Below are 24,776 nucleotides of genomic sequence, written 5' to 3' on the forward strand. Positions count from 1 at the left end.
ACTTTTGTTTTAGGTCCTATTGACTCGACCCTATGGCATTCGATCCTTTTGGATTCAAACCTTTGACTAGACACCCATGTGTTCTATGGTCACAGAGTTCACACCACAACTCCTAACTTTAACTTTACTTTTCTGGTTCCATTCTGCATCCCAAAACACATAGCTCTAGGGTTCTGGATGGTTAGAAACAGATCTCCAAACATGCAACTTTCTTGTTTTGCTTTTCAATGCTAGTGCACTAGGGTCTACCAATATGCAAATATTTCTTGGTTGTCTTATTTAACAGTGCATCTGCACTATGTTCTGTGAGAGTTAGAACCACAACTTCAAACACAACTTTCTCAGCTCTTGATCTGGTCAGTGTCAGCATCGCAGCACTATGGTAATATGTGTTATACCAACAACTTTCCTCTCACAACATTTTTTATTCTATTTCACTTGTCCACACCACTGTGGTATTGTCAATGACTATCAGAACCAAACTCTCAACATTTACCTCTCTTGGTTCTTTCTTTGTGATGTTCCGGTCTTTCAAGGGACACCTTCAACCTTTAGTCTCTCCACCTCCTCACTCCGGCTTCAGTACCTTTAGGTTTGACAGCCTTTGTTGACCGCTTTTTGTGGGTGTCTCTTTCAAGGTCTCTGCATCCACTGTAGAGCCCTTTGGTATATGAGGCACTTCACAAACAACTTCTACTCTTCGTTCTCAGCAGCTGGTTGCATTTCTTCTCACTGCAGTTTTGTTCTGAACCTCTCGCTCACTTGTTGGTGTATCATGCTTTGGGGTAACATCCCTAACATTCGCCTCACTCTACGGTCCATGAAGAACAGTAGATTGTGCCTCTATTAGTCCCATCTGTTCTTTTTCTATTGGACTCTCAGCTGCATGCTGCTCTATCAGGATCTCTGCTACGCACTGCTCTTTGGTCATGTACTTCCGGCCTTCTCCTCCTGCTGCAAGATTCCCCATCTCCTCTGGCCTTCTATTTTGGGTACCCATGGCTCTGCTCGCTGGGTCACATGAACACAGACATGAACAAAACTGACCTCTTTCCCATTTTAGTGAAGGACATGAGGCTGCTTCATCACACCATCTAAAAGACATATTGTCAGGCAAACATAGTCATCTATCAATAATGTTTAATGATCAAAGATCCATTCTGCCCAATTCATTGTTCATTAGTGTGCTATATATGATGAGGTTAAAGCTGAGAGACTAGGTGATGGGGGAATATAAGACAATGGTTTGGGAACTACCACTCGATGTGCAATGCCGGCCCCAAATGTGGCATATAGAGTGATCCTTCAGGATCTCTACCTGTCACGACTCGCTCCCTTCGCTCCCGTTCCCACCACTTGGGGGCATGATTTGGGGTTTATTCCCTACTGGACCTTTCCTCCGAACCTTATGCTACAGTGCTGTGATGAATTGGGAGCGCTAAATCCCTATTTTCCAAGCTACTTCCCTTCCGGATCCATGCCAGGTTTTTGGCAGCCAGCATGCTTCTTTAACCAAATGACTATGCTTCCCAGAATGCCTGGCCCACTGCTCCACCTCCACCCTTGCAGGACAAGGTTGGGTGGAGGGTAGGTAACAGCTGTGGCTGCAGGTGCAGCAATCAGCACACCTGAGGCGTGTGCTCGTTAAGCAGCTTTAAAAGCCTCAGTCTTACTTCAGTCCAGCGCTGGTCATCGTTTGCAGTGTTCCTGTTGTGACTAGTCCCTTGTTCCTTGTTCCTTGCTTTGTACCTATTTCCTAGTTCCTGTTTTCTTGTTCCTCCGCCCTGAATCTCGGATTCATGCGCTAATTGATTTCTGCTCCCTTGATTCCCTTTTTGTCTTCCTCTGTTTGCAGGCAGCATTTCTCAGTGCTTTCCCCTTTTAGATGCAGCCCAGTTTGTCTGTGTTCTATATTTCTTTGACTCTGTCCTTTGCTGCTGTAAACCCGTATGCCTTAGCCTTCCTCTTAGATTAGCTTCCTGTCTTTTCCTTGGAGGGGTAGGGAGAAGTTTGCATTGGTTATTTCGTTTTTCCCTGCTCCTGATCCTTACTTTCTATTGGGATGCATTCCATGTTTTCCATTGCACTTCTGCATTTATTTCCCATTTGATTATTAGGTGTGGTGTGCGGTTGTAGCTAGCTCCTGTGTGAATGCTTATGTTTTCCTCACTAATTTGTAATCACTATTCCAACTTAGGTATTTAGTTTTCTTCCCATTGCTGTTCTAGCCTTTCTGGGTCCCAGTTTCATCAACAGGATTCGTGGGCTAGCTGACATTCAAGAGGTTTATCTCGTCCTCGTGAGAACAGTTCTTTAGTTCCCTTATTTAATACCATCAAGAGTGTTAGTTCACAGATCCTGTCATTGCTTGCCCACCACGTGGGTTTAGCGCTGTCAGTACCTGTAACAGCAATTGGGGGTAAGGCGCTTGCCGACTTTCCTCGCGGTCAGGTGCTTACCCCACATCCCTTTTCATATATTGGTTTTGTTGTCACACTCTATTTGCACTCCTGGGTTCTAGCATACATGAGTCGTTGTTCCTGTGTGCACGTAGTTTAATTCGAAGCTATTCACTGTGTGATTTAGTGCACATTTCCCTTGCCATATTCGCTGCCTTTGTACTCGCCTGACTAATCCTGACAGAATGACCAGCCCAAAATTCCCATTGAATATGGCAAGTTTAAGAAAGAAAGGCAGCAAGGCCTCTAACAAGTTTGTACCGAAAGCTTCCCCTACATTTACCTGTGACAATCAAATCACTAGTCCTGATTTAAATGAACTCCTTGTCACGAATGGGTATTTACGTGCAAAGTATTTTTCCCATAGGATGGCACATCCTACATTGCCTGATCCTAGTTCTATCTTTTGTTTTGATCCCGATTCTATGTCAGCGCAAGCCTTAGCCGCAGAAAACAACACACTGTTAGACTTATTATACAAGAGTACCTCTGTTGTTGAACCCCATGATTCCAGTTGTGCTTCACCTCAGATAGAACAGTTTCATGGTACAAACATAAAGAATGGAGGGGTTCCTTGCATAACATCTGTTTTCTACCCTCAGTCTAAAGCATACTCCTTTGCACAGGTACATACTGTAGTCCCTAATGCCAAGAGGTCTAATGTCAATAGTTTGCTTAAGGGAAACACAGACCAAGTTGGTAAGAGAAACTATAAATCACAGAACCTGCAAGCAGTAGAGGACAATGTACAATCGGTGCACATCCAGATTGCTAGTGCAGGATCCAGCCCTGATGCCACTATACCTCCCCCTGTGCCTACTGATAGTGATGTACAGTTAATGCAGGGCATGCTAAGAGCTAAGCTTGAGGAGTTAAGACAAGAATTCATTTCTTTACAAGAGGAGAATAAAACCTTGCACTCTTTACTGAATACACCTCAGACTTTATCTGTTGATGTTGAGGAAGTGAACACTGTTCAGCCCCTGAGTGCAGAGACTTTGGTAAACCATGATATTTGTCAATATGTTAGATCTATTGGGAGTGAAGGTCTTTCGTCTAGCACAGCGCTTAATCTGGGCACAGTTTCTAACAATTGTTCTGCTGTTTATCAGGGATTGCAGTTAGCTGAAGATTTACAAGCCACTCCTTTACCTAAAATTTCCTGTGTAGCAGTTTGTCATAATTCTGAGCTAGCACACATACAAGCTTCTGATTTCCAAACACAATCCACAATGGTGGCATACACAGATTCAGTCACTACAGTAGGCTTAGGCCCTGCTCTTGATACAGCTGCTGAGACTGAAGTAGATGTTAAAGCTGATGTGGAAAACGATGTTACCTCTGGGTTCACTCTTCCTTCTGCCAATTCTGATCAATACGAACAGTCAGAGACAGTACAGATTTCATGTTCTGATGGACTCATTCCACAGTATACAGAACCAAAAAACCGGCAGGCGATTCCTGAACTGTTGATTTTTAATCTGCCTCTTTCAGAAGCTAAAACAGAGGAATGGACAATTGACGAAATCCTGATTAACAGAGACTTTACTATGGTGATTCCACTGGTTGATTTTGACTTCTACAAAGAAAGAGACTCTGTGTCACCCACTAAAGAAAGGGACTGCAAGGGTACAGCTCAGTCTTTGGTTACTGGTGCCAAGGAGTCTACTGCCCTAAAGGTGCCCTCCATTCCTGAGCCACCAATGTGTCTGTCAACTTCTGAGACTTCTGTCTGTCCTCCTACAACCATTGACTCTTCTATGATCCAATCCACAGCCCTGCAGTCATCTTTGGCACACGTGTCTTCAACCAATGAACCGCTGCCATGTCTGCCATTTACTCAAGAGCCAGTCCCAAAGACCTGGACATGTTTGTATCCAGCAACCGAGATTGCTTCAGCTTGCATGCCTTCAGCCTCAAGGTTTCCCCTGGCCTGCCTGTCTTCAGCTACAGTGACTCATCCTGCAAATCATCCTTCAGCTTTAGAGCCTCCGGTAGTCCATCAAAAGTGCATGTCTTCAGTCCCGGAGTATACTGAGTATTTGCCTTCAGTTCATGAGACGCCTGTATCCTGCTTAGCCTCGCTGCCAATATCAGAGGTATACCTGTCTACACCATCAGATCCTGCTGTATTTTCTTCTGCTCCAGCGATTCCTCCTGAATCCCAACCATTTACTGTCGATGAACGTCTAGCTTGCCTTTCTTTTGCTTCAGGAGGAGCACCAGAATGCCTGCCTTTTCCACAAGACGATTCTCCCAACTGCTTCACTTTAGCATCAGAGCCTCCTAAAAATGCAGCATCAGAGTTTGAGACTTTTGCCAGCTCCCGCTTCAGAGTCATCAAGCTGGACCAAGTGGTGAGTCAGAACCACTCACCTGGGTGTGCACAGGGGGTGGTGCAGACCGGCGTATTACCTACAGGACTTGTGCAACAGAATTCCGCCAAGAAGCACCAGTTGGGTGCTAGTAGCCAAAGGAAGGGAATGACTGCTGCAGTTCAAAATGTGTCTGTTATTGCTCCTTCTGCGAGTGTGCCTGAAATACCAAGTACTGCGTCTATCACTCCTATCAGTATGCCAAACGTCCCTGCTGTTGTATCCCACGTGCAACAAGGTGGTTACACGACTGTCACCAGGAGTACCAGCCTTGTACAACCCATTGGACTTTCAGGCCTCCAAGGCGTAGAACATGTGCAGTCAAACCTTAGTCACTTTCAACCACAAGCCTTTTCCCAGATGGATGACAGAAGAAAATCTGAACCTCTACCTCAGCCGCTACCTTCTCTAATGGCTGAACATAAACCTTTCCTGAAGCCAGCAATTTCCTCACCTCCCGCATGTCCACTCTCGGCAGAAAGGCTAACAGGGCTTCTACCATTGTCTAAGGCATGTTGCACCAGCCTGCCTCCCTCCTCAAAGACTTATAAGGGTCCACTCCCAGTGACTGAGCTTCCTGGACCTTCCAACTCTGCTTCAGGTCCTGCAAGTCCTTCATGCCTTTCTTCGAACCATGAGTCTCTTCCTCACCAGAAGCCACCGTTTCCATCAGTACCACCTCCAAAGACAAAGCACTCCTATCATGGAAGTCCATCTGCCTTTGCCCACAGGCCACCATTTCCATCAGTGCCACCTCCAAAAAAAAAAGCACTCCCATCATGGAAAGAAGATGTCTCGTGCGGGTGGCGGGCACCCGAAGACGGCCGTAGGAGGGGGTATACTGTCACGACTCGCTCCCTTCGCTCCCGTTCCCACCACTTGGGGGCATGATTTGGGGTTTATTCCCTACTGGACCTTTCCTCCGAACCTTATGCTACAGTGCTGTGATGAATTGGGAGCGCTAAATCCCTATTTTCCAAGCTACTTCCCTTCCGGATCCATTCCAGGTTTTTGGCAGCCAGCATGCTTCTTTAACCAAATGACTATGCTTCCCAGAATGCCTGGCCCACTGCTCCACCTCCACCCTTGCAGGACAAGGTTGGGTGGAGGATAGGTAACAGCTGTGGCTGCAAGTGCAGCAATCAGCACACCTGAGGCGTGTGCTCGTTAAGCAGCTTTAAAAGCCTCAGTCTTACTTCAGTCCAGCGCTGGTCATCGTTTGCAGTGTTCCTGTTGTGACTAGTCCCTTGTTCCTTGTTCCTTGCTTTGTACCTATTTCCTAGTTCCTGTTTTCTTGTTCCTCCGCCCTGAATCTCGGATTCATGCGCTAATTGATTTCTGCTCCCTTGATTCCCTTTTTGTCTTCCTCTGTTTGCAGGCAGCATTTCTCAGTGCTTTCCCCTTTTAGATGCAGCCCAGTTTGTCTGTGTTCTATATTTCTTTGACTCTGTCCTTTGCTGCTGTAAACCCGTATGCCTTAGCCTTCCTCTTAGATTAGCTTCCTGTCTTTTCCTTGGAGGGGTAGGGAGAAGTTTGCATTGGTTATTTCGTTTTTCCCTGCTCCTGATCCTTACTTTCTATTGGGATCCATTCCATGTTTTCCATTGCACTTCTGCATTTATTTCCCATTTGATTATTAGGTGTGGTGTGCGGTTGTAGCTAGCTCCTGTGTGAATGCTTATGTTTTCCTCACTAATTTGTAATCACTATTCCAACTTAGGTATTTAGTTTTCTTCCCATTGCTGTTCTAGCCTTTCTGGGTCCCAGTTTCATCAACAGGATTCGTGGGCTAGCTGACATTCAAGAGGTTTATCTCGTCCTCGTGAGTACAGTTCTTTAGTTCCCTTATTTAATACCATCAAGAGTGTTAGTTCACAGATCCTGTCATTGCTTGCCCACCACGTGGGTTTAGCGCTGTCAGTACCTGTAACAGCAATTGGGGGTAAGGCGCTTGCCGACTTTCCTCGCGGTCAGGTGCTTACCCCACATCCCTTTTCATATATTGGTTTTGTTGTCACACTCTATTTGCACTCCTGGGTTCTAGCATACATGAGTCGTTGTTCCTGTGTGCACGTAGTTTAATTCGAAGCTATTCACTGTGTGATTTAGTGCACATTTCCCTTGCCATATTCGCTGCCTTTGTACTCGCCTGACTAATCCGGACACTACCTCATTCTTAGTCCTCGTGTCTCATGTATACTATAATACCTTGAGAACCCTTCCTTGGTCCAAAACCTAAAACATGCAAACTAAGAAGAGAAACAATTAGGTCACAGGTCTCTGCAAACCACATGCTGCCATCAACACATGCCAGGAGACAGTGGAGGGAATGCACGCAAATGTAGTGAGCTGGATGCACTTCAGAATAGCCCTGCTGCATTAGAGGGGACATTGTGGTCATTGGCAGAGTTAAGAGGATCCCACGAACTGGAGAATTCAGCAGTAGACCAGGCAAGCACTATTCGGGAGTCAGAAGTGTCAACGCGCCCATATCACGTTCATCATGCCTCAACGCAGGTCATAGCCGTTGACTGCCATGCTGCCTCACAGATCACTGCCAGGACAAGACTCCGCTACTCAGACACCTGCGCTGCAGGCATCACCACACTATGAGCACCAACGGGAGGCATGCTGCAATGCTCCTGCTACTGCAGAAGTAAAAACAGATTGTGGAATAAATGAAACGTGGGGCTCAAGTATGTTGCACCAGTAGATAGTTTATTGATTTACTTTGTGGTTTAATATTTACTTGCGCTCTATTTCTTCATAGAGGTTTGTTGACATAAGTTACATTTTCCAGTTGTTCACAAATTGATTTTGGCTTTGTTATTAGAGTTTGTCTATTTATATTCTTTTGCTTGTTTATTCCCAAAGAAAAAGTTTCCTTTTTTGTTCCCTTATTTAATCATAAGGGTGTTGGTTAGCAATAGGTAATAGTCCTTCACTGGTTACACGTTTATTGCTATCCTTTGGATCCGAATTTGAGGATTGTATTTCTGAAATTGATTGAGTCTGATGCAATAGTTGGATTTTTCGAAGCTAAATTGAATTTCTCAAGTGAATCTCAAATAATCTCAAATAATCTCACAAAAGACCTCAAAGACCTCGACACGTGTTTCCCCGTTGTTGGTTACAACGGTTCTTCAGGAGGTTTTGTTTGAAGGTTGTTTGTACACATATGAAAAGTGAACTGTAAACAATAAAAAAACAATTGCGATTTACAGGTTTGTTAATAGCTAGAAGTCACTTGCCTTCTTAATAAGAAGAAAAGAAAAAAGGGGAATTGTTTTAAAACATTTCTTTTTGTAAACCTACTTTCACACAATGCTTGTTGGTACACTTGATGTGCTCATAATGCTCTGCTGATCTTGGTACAATACCTTACTTATATGCAAATGGTATTTTCAAGTACAAAAGGTGCGTACCTGCAAGACAGCCAAAGTACACACTAAGTGGGCTGCCATTCTAATATTGTTTTTCGTCATGTCAGAAAGGGAATTTAATACACAATTTCGTTTGCTTACCTTAAATTCAATGAAGATTTGAGTACGATTCGTAGTGTGCGTGTGGCATGATAACCTATTTTTTTTCAAAATGGCCACCGTATTTATCTCAACGTAACAGCGCAATCACGTATTTATGACGCAATGGCGTCATTGCATTGCAGCCATTTTAGTTTGGGCTTGGTATTCATATCGGCAAGCTAATGCATTATACATAGCTCAATTTTAAAAAATTGAAATGGAGCATGGGTGAATTTGTTGTTAACCAATTGATGATTTGTTTATGATTAAAGAAAAGGCAGGGAAATCTTGCTTGTAACAGTACAAATGATGTAAAATATTTGACATCAATGGAAATACTGTATAAGTAAAAATAGATTGTAAGTGCAGGGCACTGCTTCTCCATAAACTCTGGCAGTTGCAAAGTGCACTCATGGATTCTGAAGGTCCTCTGGGTCCTGATCCCCGGCTCCTCTCTGGATTGTATTGGTTTTTCATCCTGTATTCTGGCAAACTCTGTATTATTTCCTCTGTTGCTGACCCTGCTATGGATTACTGGACTGATTTATGGAACCCTCTAGGATTATAGTGAACCGCCTACTGTCATTCCCTATGGAACTGTTCCTTCTGATCCCCACTGAATTTCCTGGAATATGATGACCTTCATTTTCCTCACTATAGGTCCACACTACCAGGGTACCTAGGTTTTCTGACTATAGGTCGACACTACCAGGTAAATAGACCTGTAGCAGGCCAATGATCGAATTTAGTATGATTCTGATGCCCTCTTACAGCCCATGATTCAGGTAATTGATACTAGCTACAAAGCTCAAGCCAATGACCTTCGAGTTTCTTGAACTGCGGGCAAGGCAGAAAAGGGCTCTTAGAGTACGTTTTCTAGTTTAATCAATTAGCTGCTGAAATGGCATGGCCACAGAGCAAGAAAGCGAAAAAAATGTATTGAGGCCTTAGAGATGCCCTGAAAGATGTGTTACCTGTTCCCTCACTTTCTTTCCTGTTTCCGTGCCCTTCTAGACCTGGTCCGACAGGTAGATGCCTGCATTACAGAACATAAGGGTGAAGTTAGGAACACAGAGCCCCAGTGATCTTGGGTATTCTCTGGTTACACATCCATAATACTATCATTAATTGGCAAATGCTAGTGATTCCCAGTATTGCCACACACGTAGCCTTTTCTATACCGTCCTGGAAAGTACACCCAGCTCCTTTCTGTCTACTGCATTACATGATATGGGGCCATAGAGCTGTATAGAGCTGTATCGAGCTGTCTCAAATTCTACACAGACACAGCAAGAGGAGGGAACATTTCAATATACAATGAAGCAACCATTCCTACAATAGACGCAACAAAAGATGCACCAGGAGCTCACCAGCAGCATACGCCATAGATACAGCACTTACAGCAACCGCAGCAAACACTGAATCCATAACAAATGCAAACACAACAATCCGGGCAGTGGGACAGGAATATATTGCAACAACCTACCATATCCCTGTGCAACAGTGGTGGGAGGGAATCCTCTTACAGGAATGGGGAAGACAATTCATCCACAATAGGACAGACCACAGAGAAGCATGATGTGTCTAGTGCTATCAGTAACTCCCAACCATGAAACGGTACCCCGGGTGGGGGTGACAATAGAGGATAGGATGTTTTCTTTTTTGGTTGACACCGGAGTGACAAGATCATGTCAGGAAAGGAGGACTTTCACTGCCGCAAATGACGATGGACGCAAAAGGCTATGACGAAGGATTCATTTACAGAACAGTTATCTACAACAGTGGGAGAGGATATGATGGCTGCACCTTTGTTGTATTCTCGAAAGACACCAGTTAACACATTGGGAAGAGACCTGATTGTAAAATTAAGCATGATAATTTCATTTACTGAGAAAGGAATAACATGTTCGACACCAGTGGGAGAGACTCATGGTATCAAAAGTATGACAGACACAAGGGCTGCAAGTTTTCAAAACCTTTATTTGAATATTTGGATGGTGTTGGAAAACTCCTATCTAGCCCTATACCTAAGATGGGAGTAGCCTCAACCATCAAATAACAAATAAAACGGTCCTAATTGTGTCAGTCAAAATCATAAGATTTAAACTAGAAAACCTAATGCCTGCCCTCACTCTATTACGATAAATGTGCATGGGGCTAATAAAAAATGAAAAGAGTGTTTAAAAAAGGAAATATCAGAAATGGCTTTCACTCCCTTCCCCACGTTTGATGCACAGGGTATCAGATTTGAGGAAAAAAGGGTAGGTGGATGACACACTGACTTTTGGTTACACATCCTTCGGATCTCCCTCCAATAGACCCCTCAGGTTTCGTCACACGAGTCCGGGGCTTTTCTGGAGCACAGTTCAAACACACTTCAAACACAGTCTTTCCTCCGTTTGGGTTCGAGCCTGCCTTAGTTCACAATTCACAAATATTTCTTATATGCTTCCTTCAGTCGGGCTCGATCCTCTATACTTTTCCTAGGGGTTCCCTTTCCCAAGTTTTCAATCCACCAAGAAAACACATCTCAATCACCTTTTCGAAACTGCAGAGGGTTTGACCAGACCCCTGCATGACCACTTGTCAATCACAGTTTCTTTCATAGGCTTCCCTGGGCCAGACTCGAGCCTATCGCCTGAAATATCTTATCAAGCCTTTTTTCGCAGCTTCCACAATCTCACATCAATGTTTCTTGGTATTTGTATTTCTCCTGCTCCTGGCATTTGTAGTTTCCCTTTTTTCCACTCTTTTGCACTCTTATCATTCTTCATGAGCTTTTATTCAAGACTGTTACTTTCTTACTTTGTTTTCCTTCAACACACACTTCAAAGGAATTTTACAGAATCTTTCGATTGTATGACCTCCTATCGCAGGACCACTCTGTTACTTTGTAATGAACACGATAGACTTCAAACATGCATTCCACTTGTCGGAATGTGCGCAATTTTTCCCAATGATACAGTTTCACTTGCGGTTGCAATTTCACTTGTTCTGACATCAATCAGACATTTGTTCAGTTCATTAACGCACTGGATGATGTCTTTCTCGCTTCTGGTTTGTGCCTTGCATTTAGTGTTCAAGGCTCCTTGCACAGCATTCCTTTCCTCCCCAACTCAACCATTATTCGGGAAGGGAACAAGGCAACCTTGGGCTTCCAACTGCAGCTCTTTCACACCGCTTTCTCCGTTGAACTCTTACAGCTTTGCAATCACAGGGAACTCCCATCTGGCCTTCTCTCGAGTTTCTGCTTTCTCGAACGGCCCCTTCGCCTCTCCCTTCGTGTTGCCTAGTTTGCCTTGGTCGTGGAAGAAACATTCTCTCTGGTACCCAGCCTTGCTCAGTGTGACTCTGTGTGTTCCACCTTTTATACTGAGAGGGAGTGTTATTTCAAGTCAGGTGTGAGCAATTGCGCAGCCTTGACTGACTCTGCCTGGCCTCATTAGTGTGACAATATGTTGGAGTCCCATATTAAACCATGATCTTGTTATTCCTATGGGAAATCTTTGTTCTCTTTCGTCTCATTACTTAGACAAGCAAGTGAGAAATAGGGATTTGGGGAATTGTAGTGTCCAATAGGAATAACAAGTAAGTCTGGCATATTGTCAGGAAGAGGAGGATGGTGTTCTACAAATGCTGAGGGAGAGTAGGATGATGGATATCGGGAAAGAGGAAGAGAATACTGCGTCTCACCCTTGGGCATCCTCTTTCTACTCCCCAAGGATCCCCTACTCAGGTGATCTTCCCACACTTGTCTACCCCGAGGTCTGGATCAAAGGCGATGGTTGTGCCCTGGCCACCTGAGCCGAGGAAGAAAATGTGACGATTTCCTCAGGTTTCACACACCAGGCATGTGTTATGCAAATACAAAATAGTTCCTACGGGAATTTTCAGAATGATTCCTTTACAGGGTACAAGTGTTGTTGGGATGGCTTCCACGAATACAAGACAAGTTGCTACGATTACCTACAGAGGTTTTGTTCAGAGAAGACGTACCCACAGATGTGGCAGAGGGAGAGATCATAACGATAGATTTAGAAACAGCAGTAGTGTGAGAGGACAGAGCAGTGTTACATGGGACAGACGAGGACGGTGTTAGCTGGCGCACAGGCATTGCACTATACTCAACACAGCGGTTGAGTGACATGACTGATGATGAGCTATTTGAGGATGACAATACTCGAATTAACTTTATTTAGAAAATAATCACACCACGCAGTTCTTGGAACACAAACGTGAGCACCAGTCTTGGCTGGATGGTCCATCCAGCCTCTTCTTTTTTGTTTAGTCTCTTACGGTCCTGGTGTCGTTAGGACCTACCAGACTGGGTGCCCCGCACGTAATTTAGTTACTTGCACCAAAAGAAAAGACACTTTGATAAAGTGGTGCCCGCCTTTCATCTGGCCTTCTGACAGTTTCTGTTTTTTCTTAGACACCATTAAGGTGGAGGCACGCTACAGAAAACATAAAAGCAATCACAACTAAGAAATTCTCGCAACATGTCATATGAAGATATAGAAGCATTAACTACGAAAAGAGCAGAAACACTTGGTTTCTCTCCCGAAGAAGCCAACGTCATCTTAGGATTGATTAATGACAGTGGTTTTACCAAAGAGAGCACAACGACACAAGACCCCACAAAAAAGATCAAACAACTTGAGTACCTCATTAGGAAAGAAATTAATCGGAAGCTTCACGCCATCACTTTAGGAAGATATTACAAGAATCAAAGGATCCCTAGAGGACTAAGAATACAATTGCGGCCCACCTTATGCAAGGAAAGCAAAGAATTTGTTAAAAAATGGGAAGCTACATTGAATAGATGTTCTTTGGACTTCATTTTACTTACCATCCAGGAATTAACGGCTAATCTCAACATAATCGATGCAGAGATCAAAGAAATACAACAAGAACTTACTACCACACTAAAACTGAAAAAGGAGGATTTGGAAGAAATACTAACAGATATTAATAACAAACTTGCGGATTATAAATCAGAACTTGAAACGAAGAAGATCAAAAAATTCAAAAGAGACACTTACGATTACCTTAACGAAGAGGTGTACACCTGGATGGAAAAATATGGACCACCTGTGAGGAAACCTCGACCTAATACCTCGAGCAATACATCTAGCTCTGAATCAGAAACAATCTCAGCAACACCACCCGAAAGGGATACACAGCAACCAGAAACTTCAAGACCAACAGAAGCAAGAGCAGGTGTTTCAGGAATCTCTTTTTTAGGAAGAGGCCAAAGAGAACAAGGCGGGGGAAAAGAAAAAGGGTGAGAAGGCCCGCAGACAAGATATCAACAGAGGAAAACCTAGTGATCAATCTCTCTAGCAGAGTTCTAACAGAATCAGAGATACACACTTTACAAAGAGGTTTAAGTTTTGTGCCCACATATGATAGTTCTTTATTTGATACAAAAGTGGAGGTACTTAAATTGGTGAGAAAGATGAAACTTAAAATTTTCTTTGATGAAGTGGAAGATCAAGGGGACAGAAGGGATGGTTCATCATACAAAGAATTCAAATCCAAGAGTACATTCGTACCACCATGCAGCAGCCCCGGTGTGGAGATCTTTGAGAAACGGGTACTTAAAGACTTAGACAAGATCAAATTTTCAAACACCAAGCATAAGAACCTTAAACCTCATGAACTTAAACTACTAAAAGATCTGTATGGCGATGAATCAATAACTATCAGAGCTTCGGATAAGGGAGGAGCACTAGTTATACAAAATACAACAGACTACAACGAAGAATGCTTGAGACAATTAGCAGACACTGATACTTACAAAAAATTGGAGAATGACCCTACCGCAAGGATCATGCAGGATCTGGAGAAGACCTTGGAGAATGCTGAAGAAAACTCTTGGATCAGCCACAATACACATATATTTCTACAGAATACCAACCCACGTGTACCTAACTTTTACACTCTGCCTAAGATCCACAAAGATCCCCTTAAACCTCCCGGCAGACCTATCGTAGCAGGTGTCAACAGTGTATTGCAACATCGACTTTTTCCTCCAGCCACTCATTCAGAATACCCCCACCTACATCAAGGACACCACTCACTTTTTGAAACAACTTAAAACCATACCCCATGTCCCAACGAACTTTTTGTTCACCTTGGATGTTAAGAATCTATACACATCAATTCCACATGATTTAGGAATACAAGCAGTTGATTGGCTACTGTTAAATACTGGCGAATTAGAAGCAAGCAAAGAATTCTTGATCAACCTGTTGGAGTTTATTTCCAAAAAATTCATATTTTAAATACCAGAAACAACATTATCAGCAGATTGCTGGAACATCGATGGGTGCCACCATGGCACCAACATATGCGAATACCTTCATGTACAAATTTGAGACAGACCATATTTTGAACCATCCCATATGGAAATCACACTTAGCTATCTGGATCAGGTACATTGATGACATTTTTGGAATTTGGACCCATAGTGAAGAAAGCTTGCTAACATTCTTTAGAGATCTCAACACCATCGATGCCAGAATACAGTTTACACATGAGTATTCAAAAGAAAACATCCATTTTCTTGATGTGGAAATCAAGACTACAGGAGAAGGATACAGGACGAACATATATACCAAACCCACCGATCGCAACTATTTGCTTCATAGATTGAGCTTTCATCAGCCAAGCCTTATACGTAATCTCCCATACAGCCAGATGCTACGTGTTAAACGTATTATCAGTGATCCTACTGATTATACCATCGAACTACACAAAATGGGTGAGAAATTTATCAAGAGAGGCTACAAAGAATGTGAAATTACGAATGCAAAAACCAGACTCGAGACAATTAATAGGGAGGATTTATTAACACCGTCTAGAAGAACTAAATCTGAACCACCTTTGGTTTTTGTGACAAAATATTCTACACAAAGTAATCGCATCAAATCTATCATTAAGAAGCATTGGCAAATTTTATCATGTGACCAGAAAGTAGAACATTTGTTCAAGGATTTACCTACTTTTGCATATCAACGCAGTAGGAATTTTAAAGACCATTTGGTAAAGACACGTCCGCCTCAGAAAAGATTTGAGACAAAACGTAAAAGGACGTTTCCATGTCTGCAGTGCAGCATCTGTGGATACATATTGAAAGGACAAATTATAAACCACCCACACACCGGTGAGAAATTGCCAATTAAAGACTTTGCGACATGCGAAACAGCTAATATCATTTACGCCATTAAATGTCCATGCGGGTTGTACTATGTAGGACAATCGAAGAGAAAGGCGAAATTGCGGTGGAATGAACACCGGTCATGTATCCGCAACCGGAATATGACTTCTTCAGTGGCCAAACATTGGACAGAGAAAGGGCACAACTTGGCACAGATACGGTTCCAAATACTGGAGGTCATACATCGATACGAACCTCATGAGAACCTCCAACAAAGACTTGATAGGAGAGAATGCTTCTGGATAGAAAAACTTGAGACACTTGCCCCCAGAGGGCTTAATGAAGAGATCAATTGGTCCTGTTATCTGTAGGGTACAGATAATACATGATCACCTACATACAGATGCACATTGTGGACATGTTATTTACTTTAATGTATTGGAGTTTTTGTTGTTTAATTTTGTCCTTTTGGTCCCAGTTTATCTCTTAGTGTATATTAGTTTTGAAAAATGACGTTCCATTTATTTAAGCATGATGTATTGATTTAACCACGATCAAACCGAATGTTTTGTTCAACTTTGGAAACACTAATCCCTTCTATTCTTAGTTTGGGACTCAGTGAAGGGATTTAAAACCTGCTTAAGTTAGCCGATTAGAGCTACATTTGCAAATACCAGAGAAAGGTCTACTGCCCATTATTTAGTGAACAGGCACGAATACTTTATATCAAGAAAATTGCCATACCAGTCATTGATATCCCTGCCTTGTATGTAGAGATACGATCTAACATACTTAATCATCATAATGGTGGTTCCAGCTCGCATAACTATGCGCATTTGATCTATACGAGCGGGTGTTTTCAACACTGCTATTACTAAATGCTCATTTGAATAGTTATTCCTCATTCCCGTACTCCGATTCCCTTGGAGATACGGGACGCGAGGCACTGCCACGTCAACACGCTGATTGACGTTGTGCAGCGCCCTGCCGAGGAAACCATGGCAACTAATAAAACAAGGAAGTGAACGCCATTCACCTCCTTGGACACACGTACTTCTTGTGCTCCGACACACATTCGAGTAATCAGGTAACTACTACAGTACGTGTGGTTATATGTAACGTTATTCGAAAAGATTCACTTTAATTATGGATTACTTATATTTAGTTACACACATATCCCATTTTTATTTACTTTTCTGCGCAGCATTCGAGGGAGACAGTTTTTACTCCACACACTCGATTGGGATGAGAAATACATGGTATATCCAAGTTGAACTTCAGGTACACTTGCTCTTTTCAATCCCGTTGGGGCATCATTGTAAGATTATTTAAGAAGTTTTATACACAAATTCTTTTCCCTCATTTGCATTTTTCTCTTTTTTTATTTTCATGATTTGCACTCCTGTTTTACTACGTCCTGTGTGCACGCGGGATGCAGTATGTATCTGTAATGTATACTTTCTTTGATTACACCCTTTGTGATATATTGTGAACATTCCATGTATATGATATGATGGACTTAATTTGTTTAAATGGTTAATTTTTTGTGGTTCATTAGATAAAGCATATTACGTTATGGTTTTTGCCCTGAGGAAGGAGCTAGACTCCGAAATGCATAGGCACTGTTAACCATATGCTTTTGGCAATCAACTTGGATGATGTTGAGCTTACTATGCATATTGATCAACACAATGATCAAACATATTTTGAATATTCATTAAATTGTGAAGAAATATGGTACAAATGGAACTCGAATTAACTTTATTTAGAAAATAATCACACCACGCAGTTCTTGGAACACAAACGTGAGCACCAGACTTGGCTGGATGGTCCATCGAGCCTCTTCTTTTTTGTTTAATACTCATGATAAAGTCATTTTTTAAATATGTATTCCATACCAATTACAGCTAGAGTATAGAGAAATACCTCAGATAGCATTGATATGGCAAAAGTACAAAGTGTACCATGGACTAGCGGCCCTTATGATGTAGGTCTGCAAAGAGGGAATGGAGCAGTACGAATAAAATTGAAGAAGAGAGCAATTTTATCCCACGGTAAACAGTATCCCAAGTTAAAAGAGGCAGACAAAGGCATTACTGCTGCCTTGATGCGACAAGGTATCATTATACCATCTAAATCCCCATGCAGCACGGTGGTGTACCCAGTGCAAAAAGCAAAAGGGTGTCTTGGAGATTCATACAAGGGTTATGCCCCTTAAACATTACTGTGGAGGTGGAGTTCAAAGTTGTGCCTAAACCGGCTATGATTTTGTGTGACATACCACCCACCGCCATACATTTTACAGTGATTGATCTAAAAAACGCTTTCTTTTCCATTCCATTGCATGAAGATTCTCAGCATTTACTTACCGTAGAATCCAGCTCCAACACACAAGACTCCCACAGGGGTACTGTGAGTCCCGCAGTGTTTACAACAAAGTGCTGCAGATGGATTTAGGAAACGTACAAACATACAGTACTATCATACAGTACATCGATTTGTTGGTGTGCAGCTCCACACAGAAGAGTGCAGGACAGACTCAGTGACGCAATGAACAGTATTGGCTGGCAAAGAGTACAAGGTGGACAAAGAAAAATGTCAGTATTGTCAGGAAGAATTATTATATTGGGGTCTATGCAGTATGTACGACCCTGGCTGAGTCAAGATGATGGAACACTGAGAGCCCCAGGCATGGGATGGGGTGCAGCCACTCTATACTCATGCAGCATTCGCACAAAGACCTGACCAAGGAGAAAAACAAACAAAAATACAAGTCCTGCAAAGGTCAGGAAACCACCACAACACCAGCAAAACCACCCCAAAGAAAACATGGTCTCAAGTACAATGGATTTCTAAACTCTAGCCTGGTGGACAGATGTTTAGAAGGCCACCCTTGTTAGATGAACAGGAGAACACTTCTTTGAAGATAGCCAGACCAATTCATGCTAGCTTGGAGAGCAGTCAAGGCTAAATCTCAGGAGGAGTCGGGGTGATAAGGGGTCTCCAATGAGCAGACACAGTGAAACATCAAGAATTACAAATAGACAGTAGGATGATATGATATGATATGGCATTTATAATGCGCCTATACACAAGTGTTTCAAAGCGCGACAAGGCAAGGGAGGGGAACAAAAGGGGGGACAGACAATGATCTTACTAGACCAAGTGTCATTCAGATCGTGCAAGTGCGTGGGAGTGGGGCAGGGACAGTGCAGTACATGGGAAGATAACAATAAGTAATTAATGGCCAGCTAGTGGCAAGTGCAAGGGTAAGTGCAGACATCAGGTGTCAAGGGCTGGTAAGGGGTGGGACTGTAGGGATACAGAAACAGTCCCCAAGTGCGGGGGTTGCCAGGTGGGCAGTGCAGGTGTGTGACGCTGGCGGGGGACCTGGGCCCGAGATCAGAGGGTGTCCAGGTGGCTAGTGCAAATTCTGGTTACAGCCAGGAGTATACAAAACAAACTATTTATTAAAGGCCCAATAACAACACAAATGAATATAGAAATGCAATGGTAAAACACCACACAAGAAACACTTTATGTAATATATATACACTCACTGGAGTCAGTGCAAGAAAGTTAATAATCCACTAATACCTGCAAAGGAAAAAGGGTGAATAGCTTGTATAGCACCAACAGTCTTCAGAGATGGCAACCCTAACTTAATAAACTCCATCACTAAGATGAATGGAGCCTTGTGCTCAATGTTCAATGTGTGCGTAAAAGCATGCAGTTGTGTGTAAAGTTCACAAAGTACTTCTTGGGAAGCAGGGACGAATTCTAAAGGGGTGAAATGGATTTCAAGAATCAAATGAGGATCTGCTATGATGAACAAAGCTGGTCCCAACTTTAGGAGGGCTTTAGGGAGTGAATACTACCCAAGTCAAAGGGAAGACCAAAAATAACCTTCAATGAGTAAATGCTTTTGGATGAACAAAGGGCCCCTGATAAGTGCAGGGTTCGAAATTGAGATGGGATGGGAGCTATTTAGCTCCTGCTTCTGGCCAAGGAGAGCCGGCTTAGCTTAGAAGCAACAGCTACCAGGAGCTACTTTTGACTCTCCAGGCAATTGGTGCCTTACAAACATGCACACATGATATTAATTATTAATTATTAGTATTTGAGAATGCTAATAAAGAAGACTTAGGACACATCCAGTACCCATTTAAACATAGTGGAGCATACATAATGAACAACAATTAAGTGTGAAGTTCATGTGGAAGGTATCAGTTTGCTGGGTTCTCGCTCCTGGTTCCCCAGTGGTAGCTCCTGCCTACTGGATGATGCCTGACACCCAGGAGCTGGTTTTAGCTCCTGCTCGTCGGAATTTAATTTTGAACCCTAAAGTGACTTTACTACTCACTGCCATTAGGTCGGTTTTGGTCCAGACTTGACAGGTCTAGAGGTGGTCGTCAGATGTTCGATTTCCCGACCTTGGTTCAGCTTCCAGATACACAGGCAATGCAGGTGCAAATACAGGTCCCGTATAGGACAGGAGCTGTAACTCTTGATTCAGATAAAGAACGTAGAACACACCGATGCTGCAGGTCTCTGAACACTGGAAGGTACGCGGGAAACCCGCCTTCAGCGTCCGTCACTGTCGCACAGTGACGCAAGGGTACCCAACTCTTGCGGTACGACACAGCCTCCTATCTTGCGACCTTAAGGTGCTGGGATGATGAAATTCAGCAGAAGGGTTCTTAGTTGGATACGTTGGAATTCACCAAAGTCTCAAGTCGAAACTCGAAACGGTGATGCTACTGCGCAGCAAACAAGCATTCAGCTGGAGAGTCCAACCGTTCCAAACAGGCTCACATGCAGGGTTACCAGGAGAAGTCGAGAGTGACTGGTCCCCCCACTACAAGGGTTCGAATAACCTTCACAGGTTATTCTGAGATCAAGCACAAAACAGGGCTCCACCGGGACAACAACAGGATTCAGGTGCCAGCCCTCTTCAGTGTGTCTCGGATCGTCAGTTGTTCGGCTCAGCTCCTCAGGATGCTTGGTTCCTTGTGCAGGTCAGTTCTGACCTGTTGCTGATCTGCTGGAATGAATGCAGGACCCCTCCTCTCATCCAGTCAAATGAGTGATCGCACTCAGCCCATCAAAAGCAAGATCTGCTCCAGGCACACACACCAGCAGTGGTTCAATCAGAGACCACTGGGGTTCTCGTGCTCTCATACACAACAGATACCTGACACCAGTGGTGTGGATTGGAACCAGACAGACCCAGGCCACTTCCTGGGTGCATACACTTGACCCTCAAGGACCCATGAAAGAAGCAGCTTTTGCAGGCAACTGCATTGCCAAATAAGGAACTCCTGGCCCAGCAAGAGCAGGGGAAAAGGCCAAGGGCCAAAATGGCCAAAGGAATAGACAAAAGGCCACGTGGCACTGCCATGTTAGATACTAGCCACAGTTAAGAGCCAGATGTGGTAAATGCGGGATGGCTCTGTAAAATGTCATACAAATGAAAGAAAAAGCTACTGCTGCCACCAGTCTGTTCCAAGGTAACTTGTACAAGCACCAAGAATTCCTTAGAGTGTGTCTAGGGCCATGAAACACATTAGCCCCATTGTGCAGTACTGGAAGGCACACAATGATAAAATGTTACCAACAAGTGGCAACAAAATCAAAAGTCTAAGAGAAACAAAATTTCTCAGTAAGACAGCCTGAAGGGTGTTTCAGTTTCCCAATAACAATGAGCTAAAGCCCAGCGGAGTGCAGCAGAAGGCTGTGCTCAACTTTAAATGGTTAGGTTAGGATATAGAAACAAATGCAAAATGTTTGGGGGTCCATAGAGTATGGAGGAAAAGTTCTCTCTCTGCAGAAAGACACGAGAGGTAAGTCCCCTGTGTTGTCCATGAAGGTAGGGGTTCATTGGCTTTGCACCACTTCTGATAGAAAGACTAGAGAAGCACAGTAACTTTTACCCATAAAACGAGCATCATAGCTTCCAATGAAAACTAACCTGATCTTGATGTCCATCGTGGTGGCACTGGCGGCAATCACTACAGGCAAAGGGAGCACAGTCCGTGTGCACTTGTAGGTCACACACTGGATGAAAAGAGAGAAGAAAATAATATAAGGCGATGGGAAAACCTGTTCAATGTTAGATTTATTTACAGTGATCTCAAACAAGGTGAACCACAGACAGGCAATCCTTAATCCAGCTAAACACACCATATACTGTGCAACACGACGTATATGTAGCCAGGTATGTTCTGCAGTTGGAAATGATTGCAATGACAAATAGAAAAGACACTTATTTTACAAATTTGTTCAGTTGTACTCCTGTCCAACCGAATGTTGCAATTCAGTTTGCACATAATGCAAACCATGAAACAAACTCCTGGTACATTTTATAATGTTTATTCAAGCACAAATTCCACATAACCATAATCAGATACGGCCATTCGAGGATTAAGACCTATACAGTCAAGATTGAAAACACAAAAGCAAATACATGTACACGATGTGCAAGTACACAATGCTGGCACTCTTTTACATTTGAGTCACAGGCCAAACTACTATTTGTTTTTCTAAGAGGCTAATGCCAACACGGGCACAGTGACCATTGGACTCATACAAGCGGATAATGACCGCCTTACCTTCCAAATGGATCACACTTGTCATATGAGGGTTATGAGTGCTGATGTAAAATCAGATGAGAGCAAGTACTTTTAGTTAACATGCATTTACATTGTACAGCATGTAGACAGTTGTTTGGGGTGAATGCATACCTTGCTCTTAGTGGGGTAATGGGGAGTTTAATAATCAAGAACACCTCAACTGTGATTTTGTTAACATTATTACATGTTGACCTTTTAGGTTTTGGCTCAAGGGTGTCCCATTAGCAACAGCCATTTGGGCAAAAAACGATGAGTATCGATGTTGGTGGCAAGAACCTGTGTATGAATACACACCTGCTTTAGTGACAGACCAGTATTCCCTGCTCGCGAATGGATGGACTTTTTGTGAATGGTTTACTCTACTTTTTTGTTCGAAATATGCTCCGGGTTGTGTCAAGTACTTTGATGATGGTTAACATTGGTAATGACAAATGACAGGAAACGTTATGGCTTTGCCAATGATTGTTAACAAGATCTTCGCATTTTCCACTTCCATCCAAGGAGTGACACCAGAACTCAGATGGCTTAAAAAAAAGGTTCAGATTACCAGTCCCTCTGGCCCCCAAACATGAACTTGCATAAGAACAAAGGGAGGCCACTACCAAGTGAAATGTCTCCGACCCACCTGCCCCCCTCAAAGCTGGCTCATCCACGGGCGGTTGTGCTTCAAATGGCAGACTTATTTTCAGCTTAAACCACTCATCTTTACACTGTTCTTAGTGTAGTGTTTAGGTCCTGATGGTCGCCCTACTTCTGAGGGAGAGACTCAAGAACCGCATGTAGTGCACCTAACACTCTTCCCCTTGCCTCCTAGCATCAATGAAGCACACGTCAGGAGAGGCCGGGTTTTGACATGCTTCTACCTCCACGAAGAGCCACAGACAATGCAACCATTAGAGGTAGCAGCTGCCCCACTTATACCTACACTAGAACCTAGAGAAGCCGACTCCTGAGCCAAACCACAACTCTGCCGAGGAACCTAGAATCAATGGAAAGCAGAGCTCAGCTGCTGCCACACTTTGTGTGCTGTCATAGTAGGAGAGATCAGTGAGAGTACCAACACATTTACTAACCAAATAAGCAATTGGATATAATCAAAGGCACTCACTCAAGAGAATGTGAGGGGAAGGCCTTGGCCTCCCCAGTCCACACTGGTCTCCTACCCACTAACCATACATTCCACGTGCTCAACACAGAACAAGCATCACTCTAACTCTGACTCAACGTGCCAACTAAACCGCCTGATAACTGGAGCTGCTGTTGTAGGCTTATTGTATTGTCGCTTAGAACCGGGAAGGTATGGACAACCATTCCTTCAGGCCACCTTGGTACACCTGATGGAACAGGCATTTGCAAGTGGTTAACAGGATATGGAAAACCAGCTACTGTGAGGAAATAGCCAAAGGAGCAAGAAAAAGGATGACAAGTTATTAGAATTGAAGACAACAATACTTGACAGAAGGATTGCTGCCGACGAGACAATTCCTGAATTATCCTGAAGAGGTGCAGACACCTGGTTGGGCTTTGGAGAACATACTGGCGGAAGGGCAACAACTGAAGCAGGGAAAAGGAAACTGTCAGACGGGCATGATTGGATTCCAGGACTATGAGCACACGAAAAGCAACTGAAGTAAACAAAATAAACACTACTGATCTAAAGAGCAATCTGGAAGGCCGGCAATATGGTTAATTACTAAATGTTACTTCTTATCTTACTGCGTAAAATTGTAGAAAGCTTGAGGAACCTGAAATGTAAGGGATGCCATCTTTGGTAGGAAGTTTACCTTGTATGTCTTGGAGCAGTGGCCATATTGGTACGGGAGATACTTCTCCCATACTGATTCAAAACCCAGAAGAGAGGTGCTGAAGGACCCTCAACAACCCCCACCATTGGAGAGTAGTCGCCCAACTACTGTCTAAACCACAAAATGGGTGCCAGACACACACCACACCTGGGCTCCAGAAAAATGGATGTCACACTAGCAAGTGATTCAGGAGGGCCAGCAGTGCAGGGGTCAAGCCACTTAATAGCATGCAATTGGTACAGCTCTTTGCAGAACCTCCAGCTTTATAGGATAAACCTTTCAATCAAATCCATTACCCATACCAGTCCTACAGCAATGCCCTTACCCAATGTTATTCTGTTTGCGCCATTTCTCCACAATGAACCCTTCTTCTACTACTTACTTTCCTCCTGCCCACTGCAGGAAGCCTAAGTCATGCCTAAGCAAACACTTGCATTTCTCCTTACCTCTTAAACACATTCCTATAAGCCAACAGACTCCCCTTCACTCTCCTCACTCCGTCATTATCTTTATTTCCAGACACTCCAAGCACTCTCACAAACATGATACACCTATCACTCCTTCCTCTATCACTCCCATTCAGCCCAAGTAAGACCACACCCGCATACAACAACCTTCATCTCACACTTGCTCTTTAAATTCGTGACAGCCACGAAAACCTGGAATAAGTCAACACATTCGACACTTGTGGCTGTTCACATAGGCTATGCAACCTTCATCAATGCCCCTTGCACCCCCCACTTTAGGCGCTGGGTCTAGTTGTACTCCAAACAAATCTCTTGCACCACCCATCACCCATCAACATGCCCCACATTTTAC

At 43.4% G+C, this 24,776-nt stretch overlaps 1 protein-coding gene across 3 annotated transcripts in view; it reads right to left on the reverse strand.

The window, feature by feature from the left end:
- The window catches only part of DGKQ (diacylglycerol kinase theta), a 1,656,676-nt gene that overhangs the window by 951,661 nt on the left and 680,239 nt on the right, over window positions 1-24,776 (reverse strand). For all 3 annotated transcript variants that reach the window (XM_069626394.1, XM_069626396.1, XM_069626395.1), the window contains exon 4: window positions 21,492-21,577. In XM_069626394.1, the coding sequence (XP_069482495.1) occupies window positions 21,492-21,577 (86 nt within the window). The remainder of the gene's footprint in view (window positions 1-21,491; window positions 21,578-24,776) is intronic.

This window comes from Ambystoma mexicanum, chromosome 6p (genome assembly GCF_040938575.1).
Source record: "Ambystoma mexicanum isolate Mex_15411 chromosome 6p, UKY_AmexF1_1, whole genome shotgun sequence".
Lineage (NCBI taxonomy): Eukaryota > Metazoa > Chordata > Amphibia > Caudata > Ambystomatidae > Ambystoma > Ambystoma mexicanum.